The sequence below is a fragment of the Hemiscyllium ocellatum genome, chromosome 12 (genome assembly GCF_020745735.1).
Source record: "Hemiscyllium ocellatum isolate sHemOce1 chromosome 12, sHemOce1.pat.X.cur, whole genome shotgun sequence".
NCBI classification, from domain to species: Eukaryota; Metazoa; Chordata; class Chondrichthyes; order Orectolobiformes; family Hemiscylliidae; genus Hemiscyllium; species Hemiscyllium ocellatum.
Window position 1 is genome coordinate 48,330,549 of NC_083412.1, and position 14,270 is coordinate 48,344,818.

Consider the following 14,270-nt stretch of genomic DNA (forward strand, 5'->3'; position numbering starts at 1 on the left):
CAGTTCAAAATCCAAAAGACAAGCCCCCGAACAGTTACGACACTGGATAAATGCTCCTGCTTAATTTAAACCAGCAACACAGAAACGATTTATCCCATGCAGTAATCTGTGAAAATTTGAGAGGCCAAGAACTATTAAGAACTAGTAAAAATTAACCACTTTATTTCTTAAGGTATAACAGAGAATAATTAACTCACAACTATTTACAACTCCTTCCTCTAACCTATCGTTCACTTACCCTTCTATAATACTATTCCGATACCCCCCCGATTTAAGATTTACCAAAAATTCAAATTTTCAAAACCAGCCAGCTGTTGAATCTTCTATTTGGATCTTCCTGTGTCGTCTTTTCTTCTTAAGGATTATGTTTCACATGTCACGGATTGATAAGGGTACCTTTAAGAGAACTAATCTCCAAGCAGTCTACAGATATCATTGGCTTGGTAGTTCTCCTCCCAACTATTCAATTTCCCCCAGTCTTGTACCTGTAAAGCATCGGATTGTGCATTGGCTTTTAAGATTGTCAATTTACTAAATTCAAACTTGATTGGAGTTTGGTATTTTTCAAAGCATAATTTAAACTGGTCTAATTCATATCTGTTTTTTGTCTTTTCTAGGCAACCCAGCTAATCTAGCTTTCGACTGAGTGTTATATTGTTACCTTATTCAGAACACTTGGTGCTGTCATGTAGTTTTGCTAGTTTTTAACTCTTAAAGGTACAGTACACCCACATCTTCATAACACCCACTCTGATTTCCCAAAGTCTAGATTGTTCAGCCTGTTTGATTAAATGGGATGCTGAATATTAACAAGCTGAGTTGTATCATTAATGAGGCATTTAACAAGCTCTAATACCCCCTTTAATTGGCAACTCACCATGACCAGTGAGAATCTCACCTTGGTGCTCTGCAAAAGTGTAAACATTGGAATGCAATGCTCTCAACATCAAATCAGACCTCACCAGATTTCTCATCCAATAACATTCCACTTCTTGAAATGTACGATATCCATTTTTTGTGTGGTATGGTGTTAATAGCAAGAGGGAACAGCACTATTTTAACTCAGTTTCCAGTTTCCTTCAAGTATGGAGGCTTTCTGGAATTACTTTGTTAATAACAACAAGCAGTGATGCTTTTGTAACATCAAACTCTTCCACATTCTGTGGCTCTGTGCCTTTAATTTCAAGAGTGACCTCATGTTGGATGGCTGTACATCTGAACAGGTATGCCACCTTTGTAACTGTTCTTTCATTGATTGTTGGCAATCTTATCTTTTAAATTCAGAGCTTAAGTTAAACATATGCCTTTGTCTTCAGGATGATGAACCATGTGAGTGACCAACATACATCTGATATGAGAAACTGGCTACAGAGAGTTGGAGCAACTACAATATCCTGAAGTAAAACATCCCTTCAGCCACTGGGGTGAAGGAAACATTTTTTTATTAACGTCACCAAAATCCAACTGGTGTTAATGATATTTTTCAGATTACATTGCTGATATGTCGTTCACACTTTCATTCCAACAGTCAACACAACCTAAAACATTCAAATACCTGTACTGCAGTAAATATAGTAGACAAACAACCTCTTTTTTGATGTAAAATTCTATTATAAAGTTTTAATATGCTCAACATTGGCTGAATACAATAATCTTGCCTATGAAGAAAGGTGATAAGTACTGCACAAAAATTTATTAATGATTTTCATCCAAGCATACCATCTTAAACTCCTTTAAATTGATCACTATTAATCATTACTAGTTTAAACATTGACACAAATGTCCAGAACAAGTTAAAAATGCATGATAAATTTAACCATGCTGAAGGGTGGATACTGTGATTCCTTGTCAGTCATTAACAGGCTTATCTGAAAATGTGTTGCTGGAAAAGCGCAGCAGGTCAGGCAGCATCCAAGGAACAGGAGAATCGACGCTTCAGGCATAAGCCCTTCAGGCTTATGCAAACATAAGGCAATGAGAAATACAATACAGTGAAAGTTAAATGGAAAGTATGAAGACATTTTGACCGTTGTTTAACAAGTCTTCAAAATGCACTTTTTTGTAGACATTGAAAGCTTTCTAAAAATCATGGTATCTTTTCTACAAAGGAAGAATAGAGTCATAGAGTTATACTGCATGGATTTGGTCCAATTCATTCATGTTGATTAGATATCCTAAATTAATCTAGTCTCATTTGCCAACGTTTGGCTCATCTCTCTCTCTCTAAACCCTTCCTATCTGTATACCCATCTAGATAGTGGCACGGTGGCACAGTGGTTAGCACTGCTGCCTTTCAGCACCAGCATCCCAGATTAAATTCCAGCCGCGGGTGACTGTCTGTGTGGAGTTTGCACATTCTCCCTGTGTCTGCATGGGTTTCCTCTGGGTACTCGGGTTTCTTTCTACAATCCAAAGATGTGCAGGCTAGGTGAATTGGCCTGTGAAATTGCCCATAGTGTTAGGTGAATTAGTTAGAGGAAAAATGGGCCTTGGTGGGTTACTCTTCAAGGGGTCAGTGTGGACTTGTTGGGCCGAAGGGCCTGTTTCCAAACTGTAGGGAATCTTAAATGTTCCATAGACATACAACTCACTGAATAAAAAGGTTGCCCCTCATATCCCTCTTAAGTCTTTCCCCTCTCACTTTAAACGTATACCCTCAAGTTTAGGTTCGCCCCCCCCCCCCCCCCCCCCCCCGCCGAGAAAAAGATCTGGCTATTCACCCTATCCATGTCCCTTGGGATTTCACAAACATTTGTAAGGTCACCCCTCAGCTTCTGAGGATCCAGGGGAAAATGTTCCAGCCAATTCAGCTTCTCCCTATCTCTTAAACCCTCCAACCCCAGCAACGTCCTTGTAAATCCTTTGTACAAATCTGAATTTTCTTGCTGCCAATGTGTTTCTGCTAGATTCCACTGACTGGGAAATTATCTTGAATGAATGAATCTGAACCAGGTTAAGAATTCTTGGAGCCCTAGATTCCTCTTCACATCATGCAGAGTTAAGCATGTAAACTGTTTACAGACTAAATTGATATGCAAAACCTATCACAATTTACTAACTTAAAATAATTTTAATGTGCCTTCTCCTTAGCAAGGAAAAGCTGTTGTACATTAGGTAGGGCAGTGTTTGAAACAGAGGCTGTTTTATTGTTCAGGAATAATTTTTATTGCTGCATCTAGTTTGAACAAATCCAGTTCTAGCCTAGAGACTGGTCAGGGAAAAGGCTTCTTGAGGCAAGGTGTGAAACTGAAAACCATGTAACTGAATATGAAACAATAGCTTTTTAACAAAATAAGTGATTTTAGAAATTATAGAATAATGTTTTCATGTCTTAATTTCTTCAACATTTGCCTATATTTGAAGCAAAGAAGTTTAATTTGAATTTTGCTGTATATGTTTTTAATACCTTATCTGAACAAGATGACTTATGGCTAAAATAAGTATTGGCATCAGTGTCTGGAAATTATCCAGAATACCTTCAGAAGTGGTGGATCATTTTAACAACAGATTCTTAATACAGATGCAATAAATTTTCATAACAAAAATGTCATAACGTTGCAGAATATTTTCAAGGTTTACTTGCGATTCTGTGTCAATGAATTACTTTTAAACACAATGGCAACTTTGGAAATTTAAGTATGATTGATAGCTACATGTGTTGAGTTTTCACATCTTATCCTTAACATGTTTTCTTCACTAATACTTGGTGCATGATTTCACCAATGAAAAAGCACAAAATGATCCAGTCTTCTCAAAACTGGTGAATTTTTAGTCTGTCGATGAAACTGAATATTATCACTGTAGTGAGACACTCATATAATCAATGCCTGTGTCTTCATATTGACTGTTGGTTACCATTGGCCTGTTGAGCGGTAATTTGTTGTCCTGGTTATCGGTGTCATCTGTGTTTTTCAGGATAATGTTGATTTGGTTTGGAATGTTGATTCTAGACTTCCTCTCCTGGAAAACAAAAAAAATGAAAGGAAATGAAAACATGAATTAATACTTTCTTCAAGGCTTTTTTGATGAGAGAAAAAATAGTGTTGGTTGGTTAGCTCAGGTGGTAGAGTATGGCACTAATAATGCCGAGGTTGTGGGTTCAATCCCCATACTAACCAAGTGTAGCATTGGAGGTCACAAGTGGTAGGGTTGCCCTTGCAGGGTCTGCGTTTGTCACTGCTTTTCTAGCACTGCTGCTTCACAGCGCCAGGGACCCAGGTTCATTCCAGCCTCAAGTGCCTGTCTGTATTCAGTTTGCACATTCTCCCCGTGTCTGCGTGGGTTTCCTCCTGGTACTTCGGTTTTGTCTCACAGTCCAAGATATGCAGGTCAGGTGATTAGCCATATTAAATTGTCCATAGTGTTTGGTGCATTAGTCAGTGGGAAATGGGTCTAGGTAGGTTACTCTTCAGAGGGTCGGTGTGGACTTGTTGGGCCAAAGGGCTTGTTTCCACACTGTAGGGAATCTAATCTAATCTAATCTAAACTCATCTTTGCACAAATGAGTATTAGGAACAAGAAAAAGTGATAAAAATCTAGAACTGCCTTCTACAAAAGGCTGTAACTGATCGGCCTATTGAAATATTCAAAACTGAGATCTATCATTTTTTGTCATGACGTAATTAAATTCTACACTGGGCACAAGAATCTACAAACCTAAGAAAAGGAGTAAGTCACTCAGTCCCTCCAGTCTGCTTCACTATTCAATAAGATCATGGCTGATCTGTGGCATAATTCTTTAAGCTTGCCTTGGATCCAAATCCCTTGATACTCTTACTTAATACATACTTGTCAGTTTCAGCTTTATTTTTAACAATTGAAATAGCATCAACTGCCTTTTGAGGAAGAGAGTTTGAATCCTCCACTCCTCTTAGCATTTAGAAATGCTTTCTAACATATTTCTCCTGAATGGCCTAGCCTTAATTCTTACACCTTGCCCTGGTTCTAGAATCTTCAAGTGGTTATCTATCCTGTTTTTCCCTGTTAGTGTCTTGAATACCTCAATTAGATCACCCCTTAAACTAACTTTTCTTATTTTGCCTCATAACTTAACCCCTGAAGTCCGGGTGTCATTTTGGATGCAGGTTTGCTCACTGAGCTGGAACTAGTATGGTGATGAAATATCTGAAAAAGAACCTTCCAGCTCAGTGAGCAAACCTACATCTAGAACCTCAACCTGAGCTACAAATCTTCTCAAAACTTGCTTTGGTTATCATTCTTGTAAACTTGCATTGCACTCCCTCCAGGGCCAAAACTTCCTGCGGTGTGGTGGCCAGACATGCTCACAGTATTCTAAATGGATCTAACTGGGGTTTTGTGTAACTGCAGTATCATGTCAAAATCTGTATAGATTACTCATGATTCTATTTTCCTATCTTACTTCAACTCTATTATAATGTGATATTGTAATTTGCAATGAAAAGTAGATCCCATCATAGTACTGAAACAGATCTTTTCAAAATCACAAATAACATCTGATGGGACTGTTACAAAGATATACACTTTCCCCTCATCCTCAAACTGTGCACAGCCTTTGAAACAATTGGGTGGACTATCCTCTTTGAACGTTTGTCCACTGTTGCCCAGCTGCATGGGACTGCTCCCAAATGGTTCCATGCACATCTATCTAATCACAGGCAAAGAATCTCTTGTAATGTCTCTTCTCCATGCTCTCATCCTGTTTCCTCAAATATTGCACAGGAATCTGTTCTTCATCTCAATCTAGTTCATATCTATCACAGAATCACAAATGTCTTACACCACAGAGAGAGGCTATTCAGCTCATGGTGCCTGCAATGACACTTCAAATGAGCGTCATGCCTCATGCGAACACTCTGCTTTTTGGCTCCATACCCTTGCATGTTAATTTTTCCAAAATATTTGTCCAATGAATGCCTCAATTGAACCTGCTTCCACCACGCTTACCGACAGTACGTTCCACACCCTCACAGATTGTTGAGTGAAAAGGACTTCTTTCTCATGTCACATGCATCTTTTAAAAATCACTTCAGATCTTTTGCCTTTCCGTTCTTGTTCGTATTACAAGTTGCCTCATGATGTTATCATACAAAGGCAAAGCATTAGATTTCACATGTATTTTGATAATATCCAGATGTCCTCACCATCACAACAGTATAATACAAAGATCTGCATATGCTGGAGACCTCAAACAAGTAGACACAAAGTGCTGAATAAACCCTGCAGGTCTGGCAGCATCGCCAAGAGAAAACATTGTTAATGTTTCAAGCCTAGTGTCCCATCTTCAGGACTCTTCAGTTTTTCTCTCTCACTATCATCTCTCTTGAATCCTGGGCTATTGATAAATTATCAGACTAGCCATCTAACATGTAATACAAGAGAAGCAAACATTTTCTCGAACTAAATGTTGTGAAAACTGTGAAACTATTTTTTTCAAAACCTGTTCTAAACTTGGATCCACAGCTCCTGATTCCATCCCCCTCTTTGGTAAAAGTCTGAGATAAAATTTGTCTGTTCACGACCTTGTGACACACTTGATCACAAGTTGAGCTTCTAACCTCATATTCATACTATCATAATGACTGCCTATTTCCACCTCTATAACATCACCTGACTTGGCTCCAGTCTCAGCTCACACCTTGAACTGAAACTCTTATTCCTGCCTTTCATACCTCTCAGAACAACTTTTCCAATACGCTTCAGTCTGTTTGCCACAGTCTACCTTCATAAACCTGAGCCCATCTAAAGTCACTCAATTTCCTGCAATTACAATTTCTCTATTACCCCTGTACTTGATGACTTGCTTTGGTTACTGGTCAAGTAATACTTTCGCTTTAATGTTCTCATCCTTGTTTTCAAGTTCCTTCATTGGGTCTTGTCTTTTTTTCTGTAATCTCCTCTATCTCCATATCTTCCAGAGATATTCATGCTCTTCTAATACTGATCTCTTGTCATTCCCAATTAGGCATGTGCCACCATTGCTTGCTGTACCTTTGTTTTCTAGAAAACAAAGATCTGAAGTTATCACTCTACAGTTCTGTGTCTCTACATCTCTTCTTTGCTTTAAGGCATTTGTTGAAATTACTTCAACTGAGCTTTAGGCCTTCTGATCATAATCTCCTAATGTGGTGTGGTTTTGTTTCTTAATGTTCATTGGAATTTTTCATTATGTTAGAGGACTGTAGCCGTTGCCTGATAAAGTTCCTTGTTGAATGGGATGCATACCTATTCCATATTTTTCAATCTCCAAATCATTATTTAATTTTGAGGGTAAACATGTGTGCATGAATATAATTCAATTCAAAACATCATCCATTTATTGGAGAAATTAATGAGATTAAGTGTATATTAGCTATATTTATGAAATACTTTGTGTAGTCATAATCATAAACATACTAATGGGAATTAAGTTAAGCAAATTCATGTTACTTACATGAACATAGTGTAGCAACAGAAGAATCATGCCAATGGCCAGCACTGCCAGAACCACACCAATGACAACGTAAGTGGCTAGATAGGAAGAGGCTTGGGATTTCCCTACATCACCTAGAAGGGAGAGCAGATTTTTACATTAAATATGGCTATCAACTTCAGTAATTCCAGTTATGTACACAGTATAACATTGCTATTTCATGTAATAAATTGAGTTTAAATTTAGATATGGTTATTTTCTAATGCATCTTCTGAAAATTTGAATCAAAGCTGCATTGAGTAGCATCACAATAATATGAGATTCTGTGGTGAACTGGCAAAAGCAAATTGTCAAAGTTAAATAAAATGACATTATTTATAGTTATCAATGTATAATTATTACAAATCCACTGGAACTGTAAGTGACAAATAAAAAATCTAACCGGTTTTAAATTGGGTTGAATGTCTCAAAACAGTGAAAATGACAGTTGAATTGGTGTACAAATGATTAAATCTTACTACATTTTTTGAAAATAAAAATATTAATTTCGTGAAAGGAATCTAGCAATTTTCTCTTGGTACTAGTTAACCTTAACCTAGCTTGCTGTTATGCAGGAAAATCTAAAAGTTTATAAGCCACTGCCAATCTCCAGCCAAATATCTCCCAGTAACAACAATTAGCTGATGTCATGGTGGACTTTGTTGCAATAAATATTTTTTTAAAGTTTATTCATCGCATATGGGAATTGTTGGATAATGAGAATTTATTACCCACTCCTAATCACCTTAGAGCTGCCTTTTTGAAGTGCTGTAATCATTCGGGTGTAGGCACACTGGTGCTGTTAGAAAGGAATTCCAGGATTCTGATCAATGGCAATAACAATACTTGTCTTAGTTTTCATCCATGTAAACCAGCCTTCATGTTGCAGGACAAGCTACCACTTGTAATCTAATTATTTTACCTTGAGATATCTTGGTAATCAGTATAATTTGTTCTGAAGGAACAGTAATACAGTTTGAAGTCAGACTGGTGTGGGGCTTGGAAGGAACTTGCAGAATGTTGCCTTATGCTTTGAGACAGTAGAGAATGTGGCTCAAGAAACTGTTATTGAAGAAGCCATACCACGTTTCTGCTCTGCATCTTGTAGATAGTACCCCTGCCACTGGGATATCAAATAAGCTGGCTGCTTTGTTCTAGATGATGTCGAGCTCCTTGAGTATTGTTAAAGCTGCACCTATCCAGGTGAATGAACATTATTCAATCATACCCTGAATTTTGCCTTGTATATGGTCGACAGACTGTGGGGGAACAAGTCATTATTTATCCCAGAATTCTTAGCTTGTGACCTCCTCTTGTTAGCCTTTTTTTATACGAGGAATCTTTCATTGTTATATTCTGTCTGGCTTTCATTGACAATCATCATCATCTATTGCCCAACTTGTATAATTGCTACCTCTTGACAACACTCATCCATCTCCTGCAGGATTTACAAATCTAATCTATCTTCTAAACTTCCACTCAATCTTTCTTTGATGGAGTGTTTTTATGTTTGAAACTTCTTGTGTTCCTGACATAAGGATTCATTATGCAGGAAGGCAACTGGTTAGTGTGTGTTCATTCAACACCCCAGTGTGCTCTAGTTTTCCCTAATATGATTTGGAGATGCGGTGTTGGACTGGGGTGTACAAAGCTAGAAATCACATAACACCAGGTTATAGTCCAACAGGTTTAATTGGAAGCACTAGCTTTTGGAGCACCGCTCCTTCATCAGGTGGTTGTGGAGGACACAATTGTAAGACACAGAATTTATAGCAAAAGTTGATAGTGTGATGTAACTGAAATTATACATTGAAAAATACCTTGATTGTTTATTAAATTAAACTATTTTTTTCAATATATTATCTGGGCTGACCCCAATTGTTAAAGTTAACCTGAGAATGTAACTTTTTTTAAAAAAAAAGTTTTGTAATTTACAAATGAAAAGTGAAATTAAATGGTCATTCTAACAGATAAGAGACTTAACAAACAATCAAGGTATTTTTCAATGTAAATTTTCAGTTCCATCACACTGTAAACTTTTGCTATAAATTCTGTGTCTTACAATTGTGTCCTCCACAACCACCTGATAAAGGAGTGGCGCTCCGAAAGCTAGTGCTTCCAATTAAACCTGTTGGACTATAACTTGGTCCTGTGTGATTTTTAACAATTAAATTGTTTTAGTACTGATTCCCAAGCTATCTCAAGGTAGTTGTAATCGGATTACAAACAGTAGCTTGTCCTGCAACATGAAGGTTATGTTCTATCAATGAAAACAGAGACAAACATTAATCTAATGAAATGATTCATTTTTTAAAACAAAAGTGGATGATGGACACCAGAAGCTCAGTAAAAGTCGAAAAGAAAGCTTGGTGTTTTGCAAAGGTTGTTCAGTAAAGGCGAGGTGAAATTTGATTTTCACAGATACAACAAAAATTAACTGCAAATTAGTAATAAAGATTGAGAAACAATGTGGACCAAGAAAGTCCATACATTATTGTATTTTCATTTGGCTTAAACAGTTACTTTTGTTAACTGGTAGTGATGAGAAAATTATATATGACACTTACATTTTCTTGGAGTCGCCAGTCATGATTGACTTAGTACCCCTACCACTGAGAGAGTTCATTGGATCAGGCTCAAATCTAATTGTTGAGAGTTGACCCATGAGCTTCTCAGCTAGACATTACCAGGCAAAAACAAGCCTGTTGCTTCTGGGTCCTACAGATTGTAGATTGTTGTGAAGTCTTCAGGAGATCCAACAGTGATAAGGTGAGGTTTTTTTTTTCATTTTGGAGGTTGGGGTCTTAGAAAGACAAGCATTGAAGGCAATTGCAGGGAGTCTTTCAGCAGCTATCTTTTTGACTCTTTCTCTACCCCAAATGGAGGTGCCTCCTAATCTGGCAGCAGATTGTCCTGATTTTCTAGTTGGGAGACTAACCACCTTTTACACCTGCCTAGAAGGCAGGTAATCAGGCAAGTGGCAAGATAAAGCTCTGAAGAGGCTGTTAAATGAACACTAAAGTGCAATTGGTGAAATGGAAAATTCCTCAATGCACCTGCTTGTCATTTAGTCATTAAAGTTGTGAGAAGGGTGTGCGTATCTCTTCAAGGACCAATCACCCAATTATTTATCCTTCACATCGTATTCTTTGCTATCTCCAAAGTGCGGGAAATTTGCACCTTTGATATATGTTCCAGATCTCTAAGTGATGTTAAATCAAAACCTTAAATGGAGGTTAATGGTGTAAGTTTCAAAGTGAAGATGAGGATAAAATTAACTAGAATAAAATTTATTAATTGACAAAAAATTATTACTGTGTGGATATAATTCAATTTTGAAGGTGTGGTGCTAATATCAAAAAGCAGCATATGATTTAGCAAATGAGAAACATTTTACTGATTAAAGATCTACAATGAGGTGATGTCTTGGTTTTATTCTAAAGAAACCAGCCAAAGTTATGGAGCTGAATTTCTGTAGTGAATTGTGCTACGATTATGTCATTGAATGAAATAATACACACATTTCTGTAGTTAGCAATTTCGTTTACATGAGCATTTCCTGTATCCCCTCTTGGGTATACCTTCAGAATAATCATTGGTGTAAGACCTTTGTAGCATTTGGAAATAATGTTTAGGAAATGAGAAGTTGTTTCAAAATTATACTACTTACCCTTAAAAACAATGTACATTTGAATTACTTACTTTGAGTAAACCTGTATTCATTTAAACCATCTTTCAAAGGCAGAATATTTTGTTAGAGTATAGAAAGATGTATTTCAATTGTTTTTTGGTATTTCAGTGAATTTACAACAGACAAATGGGTGCTGCTGGGAAAATCATTGTATATATCATTTATAAACCAACGTAGTGTGGATTGTGGAGAGCTGAAATAAAAACAGAAGGTGCAGGAGAAATTGTTTCCAACTGACTGAATGAAGGGAGAAAAGAAAATTTCCTTGTTTGATCTCTACCATTTGCAGTCATGATTCTTCTTTGTCAGTTCCACAATTTCTAGTTTCCTTCTCTGTCACCTCTTCTTCACAATAGATATGCAATCCATCTGCACATCCATTGCCCAGCAGGATGGTCCAACTCTGAAGGCTCTCCCCTCCTTCCTTGAAAGGACAGCTGAACAGTTGCTGAGCTTGATCTCACTTTGAACAATTTCTCCTTTAACACAAGTTTCATTTTCTCCAAAGTGATGGTACATCTATGAGTAGTGATGTGGGTCACACTAATGCCTGTTACATTGTGGAATTTGTGTGATACTCCTTGTTCCAGCATTAAAAGACATCCTTTATTTTATTCACTTTCACTCTTATTCAACCTCAAAGATTAATGTTGTTTCACATTTTTTTTGTGGACATAGATTTTTTTGGAAAACATTGTGTTAAAGATTAAATTTAACAATTTTGTAGAACCAAAGAGATTTGCAATACAAATGCAAGTTATTCAACCCCATTATGTCTGTGCTACTTCCACACAAGTTAAAACTAATTCCACTGTCCTGTTGCTATCTCATAATCTATCCCTTTTACTGTTTCAAATGTTTAACAGCACCATTCTCAAAATGATGTACAAGTTTCTGTCTCAATTGCTTTCATTGACAAAACTATCCATTATTGAACAAATGTATGCTAACCTCTCTTCACTCCTTCAGAAATTATTTTTGATTGAGGCTTTCAAAATTGATTCCAAATAAATAGAAATAAAATTTTCCAAATGCCCAATAAAATATCATCCTTTTTTTCTTGAAGTCTACAGTTGATTTTCTTTGGAGAGTTCACGGTGTACCTCCAACATACAACTGAATTCAAATCTCCACTGCTATCATCTGCCTTTGATGATTTTTTTGTTGATCAGTTTTCATAGGCAGGCTAACAAGAAGTTTGACCTGCATTGAGGAGACACTGCATTGTCCCTGCTCAGTGCTGCTACGATGGTGATTCTGCATAGTACCCATACGTAGCTCCTATTCTCGGTGTAATGACTGTCTAACTAGAAAATCTGGTCTGAGCTGGAATCTAGATCTTCATTTGCCATTGGAGAATGTTGTAAGTGACGTGAACTGTCTTTACACCAGGAAGTGGAGAATAAGTGCTATGTGTGGTTTTCTATGTGGTGAACCTAGTGGTGATGCACCACTGGAGTGTTTAGTTAGAGCTGTTTAGTTAATTCTGTAGACAAAGGGGGAAGGATGATAAGTGAAATGGATAATAAGGATGTTCAGATCAAAAGGCAAAGGAAGTGAAAATTGTGGCATAGGAGGAATATAAATATAAAATCAGTGTGAATAGTAGAGTCAGAGATGGACCAGATGACGGTGAGAGTTGGCTAGAAATCAGAAGCAAAATTGATTTTTTTTTCCAATTCTGGACAAGAGAAGGAAGCAATACCAATGATATCATTAATGGAAGTGAAAGAGAGTAATGGGAGGGAGCCCATGTAAGATTGGAACAAGGAGTATCACACTAGGTTCATCACATATGAAAACCACACATAGCACTTATTCTCCACTTCCTGGTGTAAAGACAGTTCAGGTCATTTACAGTATTCTCCAATGGCAAGTGAAGATCAAGTGAAAATAGATTCCAGCTCTATTCCAGAATGCTTATTCCAGTTAGTTACTTTCGAGTTAGTTATAAGATAGATGCATAGTGGTAATCTCACTGAACTGGTAATGCTCTGGGAAAACTGAGTTCAAATTCCACCATGGCAGCTCGATAATACTGTGGGGGGTGGGGGGAGGTGGTGGCGGGCAGTGGGCAGCGGGCAGCGGGGACTGTAGTTGCGGGCACTGTCTTGACTGTATTTATAACTCAGAATTTTCATTTTTAAGGAAGACCTTCTTAGACATTTCTTGTATCCTGAAAGAACTTGTGTTGCAATCAAAGGGAAGTTAGGTCTGACTTTCTGGCGGTCAGTGCTCTATCTCCGATCTCTACAGATGTCTGTACTTCAAGAAACTGATGCTGATAGTTTTGAATTATCTGTTGTCCGGAGCTGTTACCCTATTGGCCTTCAATTAGTTTTGCAAATTTCTACAATGAAAATATTGTATTTTACATGCAGATTGCCTGCTATTATAATTTGATTTTGCCTCCAACAGGTCATTTTACCTGATGGTTATGTTATCACATATATAATCGCACCCAGTTTATGTTATGCTTATTGAAGAATTCAGCAGATGTTTATTACAAATAGCTATTCCATATAAATATTACATTAATAAGCAATCGGTGTCTGGCCTCACATTAAGTTTTTCATTTTCAATTGTGAAGCACACTTAAGGTAGTACATAGTGATCCTGAGTTAATATGGAGTATGAGACTTGGCTGTATAATTGATATCATGAGCAGGTGTTTTAAAGAGTACGTCAGTATGAGATATAACATGTACAAAGGCCACAGTGTATGAGGGAATGAGAAAGTAAACTCTGACAAATGCCCATTCTCACTTGGAGCTGGATGTCTGATTTGATGGGTTTTTTTGCTGTCACATATACTGCAATGCTGTGAAAAGTCTTGTTTTGTGTGTTTTATAGGCATTAGGGTAACAGAATAGAGTGCAGAATACAATGTTACAGCTACTGTGAAGGTACAGAGAGAGCTCAACATTGACATTAAAATGGTCCATTCAAAAGGGAAGAAGCTATTCTTGAATTTGTTTGTACATATATGCAAACCTTTATACCTTCTACACTGTCTGAAATCAGCAATTCAGTGGGGAAGATTGGTCTCAATGAAATGTGGGGTAATAACAGTCCGTGGTCACATATCATCAGCTTACAGCTCATTCTGCTGTAATGAGCATTTCGCTAAAACAATGAGCACAAATTTGT

At 37.3% G+C, this 14,270-nt stretch overlaps 1 protein-coding gene and 1 non-coding gene across 2 annotated transcripts in view; one reads left to right on the plus strand and one right to left on the minus strand.

Moving 5' to 3' along the window:
- Positions 1 to 2,714: 2,714 nt before the first annotated feature.
- The window catches only part of LOC132820740 (uncharacterized), a 42,390-nt gene continuing 30,834 nt past the window's right edge, over positions 2,715 to 14,270 (minus strand). The window contains exons 3-4 of the mRNA XM_060833009.1: positions 7,412 to 7,524; positions 2,715 to 3,960 (exon numbers count right to left, since the gene is read on the minus strand). Coding sequence (XP_060688992.1) covers positions 3,796 to 3,960; positions 7,412 to 7,524 — 278 coding nt within the window. The 3' untranslated portion in view covers positions 2,715 to 3,795. The remainder of the gene's footprint in view (positions 3,961 to 7,411; positions 7,525 to 14,270) is intronic.
- On the plus strand, positions 4,046 to 4,118 carry trnai-aau (transfer RNA isoleucine (anticodon AAU)). Its single transcript has one exon. It is a non-coding gene; the product is annotated as a tRNA-Ile (tRNA).